General features: G+C 32.2%; 2 protein-coding genes across 4 annotated transcripts in view; one reads left to right on the plus strand and one right to left on the minus strand.

Annotated features, from left to right (window-relative positions):
* Nucleotides 163-5,289, plus strand: LOC107625138. Of its 2 annotated transcripts, none has more exons than XM_016327714.2 (4): nucleotides 163-290; nucleotides 552-1,968; nucleotides 3,419-3,554; nucleotides 4,077-5,289. In XM_016327714.2, the coding sequence occupies exons 2-4, from the start codon at nucleotides 643-645 to the stop codon at nucleotides 4,769-4,771; spliced, it is 2,157 nt and encodes a 718-aa protein (XP_016183200.1). In that variant the 5' UTR covers nucleotides 163-290; nucleotides 552-642; the 3' UTR covers nucleotides 4,772-5,289. The 2 variants fall into 2 exon arrangements, with proteins under 2 accessions (XP_016183200.1, XP_020971345.1); XM_021115686.1 differs by lacking the exon at nucleotides 163-290 and adding an exon at nucleotides 313-384.
* LOC107625139 (tetraspanin-20) overlaps nucleotides 5,386-6,412 on the minus strand; it is a 7,682-nt gene continuing 6,655 nt past the window's right edge. The window contains exon 7 of one of the 2 annotated variants that reach the window (XR_001617087.2): nucleotides 5,386-5,705. Coding sequence is in view for 1 of the 2 variants with exons in the window: in XM_021115687.1 (XP_020971346.1) it covers nucleotides 5,688-5,705 (18 nt within the window). In the remaining variant the exon portion in view is untranslated. The remainder of the gene's footprint in view (nucleotides 5,706-6,412) is intronic. The other variant, XM_021115687.1, reaches the window with a different exon arrangement.

Consider the following 6,412-nt stretch of genomic DNA (forward strand, 5'->3'; position numbering starts at 1 on the left):
AATAATAATAATAATAATAATAATAATAATAATAATAACCATTTTTTAAACTGACTCTACAAGAATGTCACATGATTGTGAAAACTGAAAAAATTAGAAGTATCTAATATTTTTGCTCAATTTTGATATCAAGCATGTGCAAATTAACGTGCAACTCAAAGTTTGCATAGATAACACGTAGGGGAATTTATTAGAAAAGAAACAAAACCACAACTTGTTGAAAGCTTTCCGCAAAGAGAATAGTGGTTGAAGGACATAACAGCAAAGGAAAGGGCCTAAGAGACATACAGGTATTATATCACTTCACTCTATATTATCATGATTATCTCTATGCTTTTATGTGTTAACAAGAGCATCAAATTCATGCCACTATCTTAGCTGGAGGTTCCTATATAAATTTTTAATAGTTCTTTGTTTATTTCCAACTTGGTGTGGAATTTGTTTAACTTTTAAGGTTTCTTCAGTTGAAATCTTACTATGCTATTTATTATATTTATATTATATAATGTAGTTCCATCTCAGTTAAACTGAACCTAATTCACTTGTTGCAGCTTCTTATCTTCCATCAATTGATCAATTGGAAGTTGGTGAGGGTCAAAAAATGAATCACCAACTGTCAAGATTCTCATAGACCCAAAAAAGATGTTGAAAGCAGAAGAAAATTCCAATCACAAGCAACCAAATGTAGTTGCCAAATTAATGGGGCTTGATGAAGCACTTCCAAGGGGAGAGGCTAATTTATTTTTGGAGAGAAAACATGAAAAGTGTTATTCTCAACACATTTATGGCCATTTAAGGTCACCATTAAAGCATTGGCAAGTTGAAGATAGTGTTAAGGATAAGGAAATGGTCCATGATGTTCTTCATTCAAGAACAGAACAGAATGCTCACAATCAAGATAAAATGGCTCTCATTCATCAGAAATTCATGGAAGCGAAACTTATGTCGAGAAAGTCTAAGAAATTTGAAGATGGATTCAAAGTTCTGAGCTCCAATAATGATGCCTTGATTAGGCTATTGGATTCTCAGAATCTTTATGATCTTCGTCGCTCTGCTTCGCCGGCCGAGACAGAGCTCATTACTCTGCTGAGGCCTGCAAAGACTCTTGACAACAACAACAGATCATCCAGAATGGAAAAGAAGAAAAAGAATGAAGGAATGGAAAAGAATCTCGAACACAATGTTCCGGTTCAATCTACTCGAATCGTTGTATTGAAGCCGAGTTCTGGGAAGACTAATGATCTTAAGGCAATGTACTCTCCAAAAACTTCATTACCTGAAGATGATTTCTTCGAATCAAGAAAAGTGAAAAGAGAGCTTACTTGTCAATGTGATGAAACTTTGTTTGAGTGTTCATCTAACAAATCCTATTATAATTACAAAGATAGGAGGAGTTTCAGTGATTTAGATGCTACTATGTCACAACTTCCAAGACATTCATGGGATCATAGTCTTTATTCGACGCGGTCCTTGGACCGCGTCACGTGTTCTCCAGAGTCACCAGTCTGCATAGAAGCCAAGTCAAGACTGTATGAGAGATGGATCATGATGATGACTTCCTCAAACACCAAATTTCATCACCAAGAACAGATCCATGTGAAGAGAAGATCCACCTTGGGTGAACTGCTTTCTCTTTCACAAAGAAAGAAGCATGTTACACCTAAGGTTAAGGATATTATCATTGAAGATCAAGAACCAAGAAAATCAAGAAATGAAGAATTAATGGTTAACAGTGCTCCTAAGAGCCGGCGAATTCGCCTCCGAGATGAAGTTTGTGATCATGATGCTGGCAAAGGGCATGGATCAAAGGGTATGAGATTATCATTCAAAGGAAGAGTTTCGAGTTTCTTGTTCTTAAGGAAGAAGAAATCAACTAAGGAGAAATCCAAAGATAAATCCCAATGTAGTTCTCTATATGAATCAGATTCAGTCTCTAACAGAAAACAGCAAGGCATAATTACATTAGAGGTAATACTACTATTTTTATGCAAACTTTTATATAAATATGCATTTGTTGTTTGTTATATACAAACTTTATTTATTTTGTTCATGACTATAATTTATGAAGAGAATGAAAAAGGAATGGATGGAATAAAAGAGTTAAAACAGAAGGAAACAAAAAGTGAGATTGTCATTGAAAATAAAGAAGTGAAGTTTTTTTTTTTATTTTCACATTTTCTTTTCTTTCATGAATACTTTCCCCTTTTCTTCTTCCATTCTTTCTTTCAATCATTTATTATTCAACATTCTGGTTGAAACAACTCAAACAAGTTCTTCAGTTTCAATAACTTCTTTACCTTTTTTTATAAAGGCATCTCTACTTTTTAACATCCAATGGCTGAGACCCATGTGGAAAAATAGTGTATAATTTTATAGGTGAATTTGATATGTGAAATTATGCAAGAAACCCATTCATAAAAATGTTTACATTCATTTTTTATCCCCAACCAAACATATCCTTAGTATAATCATACAACAAAAATATAGAAATAAACATAAAAATTATTTATTCAAATTTAAGTGGTTAAGATTATTTTAAAATTTCTTCTCTAATTTTCCCTCCTCCATGCCCCTGATGGGAAACAAATAAGTTAGTTGAAGTCATTTTCTAGTAATGTTTGTAGCTTAATATGGTAGTTTAGCTTTTAATATGTTTGGTATTATAGGATAACACAAAAAATCAGTCCTTATTAATAGTGAGATCTTAAGCATCCCTTTATGACCCACAAGAATGTTTGTGCATTGCTTGTCTTAACTGAATTAATAAATAATAACTATACTCTATAGTTGCAACTTGCAAGCAATGTGTTACTCTAAGGACATTAATTAGCTTGACAAAGTTGTGTGAAACAAATTAATTAGGAAACTTAAATTAGATATGCTATCAACAATCAACATTCTTGGTTATCAAATTACTCACTATTCTCTTTGATCTATCCTTTTTATTATTCGATACATTGATAAATTTCAGTAATGTTAGGGAGATAAAAAACAATAAGTCTAAACAGCTCAAACTTATTTTATTTTAACATTTATTTATTGCAAGGTGTATTAAATGAAACCAAAAGTAATAAATTTCAATAGTTTTTGGTTAATATTTTTTTGTTACCAAACATTTTCGATAAATTTAAGTATTTTGTATCAAATGCATTCATTCAAGAATGTATCAAAATGTAATAATGTGATAATCACAAATCACAGAGCCAACTCTTCCTAATCAACAAGATTAGTATACTAGTAAATCACAACCTCTTTGGTAGGTATATACTATTATTTTGACAAACGTTAAACTTGTATCTAAGTTTTGAACTTGAAACTTTTTAGTTACAACATAGAATCAAGGCTCCATGAAGTAAATAAAATTCTTGATTTCTGAAATATGTACCCTGATCCTTAACTGTTTTTTTTTCTTTTGTAGCATGAATTGATTGTATCAAAGCCAGAGATTTCAAGCGAAAATCAAGATCAGCCAAGTCCAAGTTCAATTTTAGAGCCTCTATTTCAGGATGACATTCATCATGATTTCTATGACTCTATGAAGAGTGGTCACCAGGGTAATACTCAGGCCTATCTCGTTATCTATAATAAGTGACACAGGTTCATGCTTTTTCAGGAAGTTCTTATTTGATAAAATATGCCCTTTAATCTTTTATTATAGAATAAACACTCAAATTCATCCTTAGGAAATTCTGGATCGAATATTTTAGTTTCTAACAATTTTTTATTCTTTAAAAATTTTCAAAGATTACTTCTACCAGATACATTAGTTCTTTCGTCATTTTAAAAAGGGACTAACTTAAAATGTATTTTCTGGAACCTAACTGGCTTATAACAAAATTTGTTAGAGACTTATTTATTCATGACACATTAAAAATTGATTGAAAACGATGGAGTTTGGACAAGAACAATTCTTGAGAACTTCTAAAAAATAAAAACTTATTTAATACCCAAATGTCCGACTTTAAAATTCTTTGGAATCAATTCGAATGTTTACTCTTTGTTACATTTCACTTTATAAGCAAACATTCATTTACCACCTCTAATTTTATTCCTTTTTTTTCCCTCTCTCTATATAGGATCATTGGTGCCATTGAAGTCCAATTTAATTGACAAATCACCACCTATAGAATCAGTATCTCGGACCCTTTCATGGGGTGATACTGATGCACATGATTCTTCCTTAGACAGCAAGGCAGAGGAACAAGAATGGCTTCTCCTTGTTGAGAAACTACTATCAGCAGCTGGACTTGATGATCAACTACAAAATGACTCCTTTGACACAAGATGGCATTCCCTTGAAAGCCCCTTGGACCCATCATTGAGGGGCAAATATGTCAATCTCAATGACAGGGAGCATCAGCATCTCAATGAGGCCAAGAGAAGGAAGATGAGATCAAGTCAGAAGCTCGTATTCGACTGCGTCAATGCGGCGATTTTGGAGCTGACTAATGGTGAGTGTGGACCAGGGAAGCACCACAAGTGCAGGGTGCACAGTAGTGGAACATGTTCCCTTTCTATGGACCACATTGTGGATCAAATGAAAGAGTTAATGGCAAGTGGAGTGAGGTGTGTTTGGGGGGATTGTGGGGACAGCAACAGCCTGGTGGTAGAAAATGTTGTCAAGAAAGAGCTTGTGGGGATTGGATGGGTTCAGCTTATGGAGTTGGAGATTGATATTTTGGGGATGGAGATTGAGAGGGATTTAATTCAAGAACTTGTGGAAAATGTTGTGGTTGATTTCACTGCCAGGGCCTCAATCAATCCCTTTTGATCACTTTCTATATTGGCTTTAAATAAGGGTTAAATAAGTTTTTGATCCAAAAATTTTCAAAAGTAAAGTCAGAAAGGTAATTACTCACACAAAATTGTCTTCATGTGAAAATGATAGTTGAGAACATGATAGTTGAGAACGGTTAAATGATAACTCTATTTAATAGTTCTTGCATATTATCTTCATGTCAAGACAATTTTTTCGTAAGTAACCACTATTTGGAGATATGTACTACTTAGAGCTTGAACCATAAGTATGAAGTTGATTTGTATGTGGAATGATGGTAGAGACTAATTTCACTACTTTTGAAAATTTTGGACCAAAACCATAACAAAAAATTGTATAGGTACTTCAAAGACCAGAAACTTATTCAACCCTTTTAAATGATATGTATATTGTAACTCTATCATTGTTGCATTGAATTAACAGCACATGGCCCCTACTCACCTAATGTATTGAATGCTACCTAAGATTGTATCGGTTATTTGATATTTATGACTCTAGTTCATGTACATAAATTCACTAGTCTACTGTTTGAAACAAAGCCAGAAGAGATCATGAGATTAAGACCATGATTCTGTCCATAATATGTTGTTCAATGACATTCTAATGAGTCACAATCTCTATATCTTGTACTAATTTTAACTATGAAATTATGTGTGTTCTCAGAATAACAATATTCTAATTAGAAAAAAATTAGAAATTACATAATATCTCATAGCTATACAGCCAATACAGGCAACTAAAATAAAGATAAATTATTATTAAACTGAATTTGAACAGTTACAAAGCTACCCAAAATAATAATATGAAGGTATATTAGAAACTCTCAATTTAGCCATTACTGTGGTATCAGTGCTATGATTTCTACAACTGTGTAGAGCATGCATGATGATGTAATGTACCAGAACCAAAATCAGTAGTCCCCTTGCACCTGATTAATAAGAATTACAAGATAAAACACAGATCAGTTATAACCATATAACCATATTATGCATGTTCAATTGTTCACCAATCCTTTTTTTTTATTGGGAGATGGGAGATAACAGAAAGTGATTTAATTAATTTAACTTATATTATATATGTTGATTCTTGTACTCCAGCTAGGAGTTAACATAAGATTCTCCTACAACACATGGAGTGTGGAATATTAGGAAAAGATTGTGGTCAAAGAAATGATATATAAATGCTGTCATAAGTATCCCCTTGATTATTCTTTTTCCCTCTAGTCACATCTTTTAGATATTCTTTTTTTTTTTTTTTCTAGTTTCCGATAAGGATTATATGGGATTAGAAAAATAAGGAACTGAGTGAGATATCACTAAAGGGTAGGAATAATTTATTGTTTTTATTTGTATTGAGAAATCTAGACCTTCCATCCAATACTTTTAAATAAAACAGAAATCCACTATCAGACAAAGATCAATAATTTGGTCAACAGAGACAGATTGATTTTATAAGCTACTCAAAATGTGTCCACAACTTGTAGTGATACTTTGTACTCTGAAAGGATGGAAAAAGAACTCTTAAAACATAAAAGTAATCATATCATATGACCTGATTAAATAAGAGAAAATATAAAGAATTAATTTTTAATTAATAGTAATAAATTTTAAGATTTAAAATTTATAATTTAGAGTG

This window comes from Arachis ipaensis, chromosome B02 (assembly GCF_000816755.2).
Source record: "Arachis ipaensis cultivar K30076 chromosome B02, Araip1.1, whole genome shotgun sequence".
NCBI classification, from domain to species: Eukaryota; Viridiplantae; Streptophyta; class Magnoliopsida; order Fabales; family Fabaceae; genus Arachis; species Arachis ipaensis.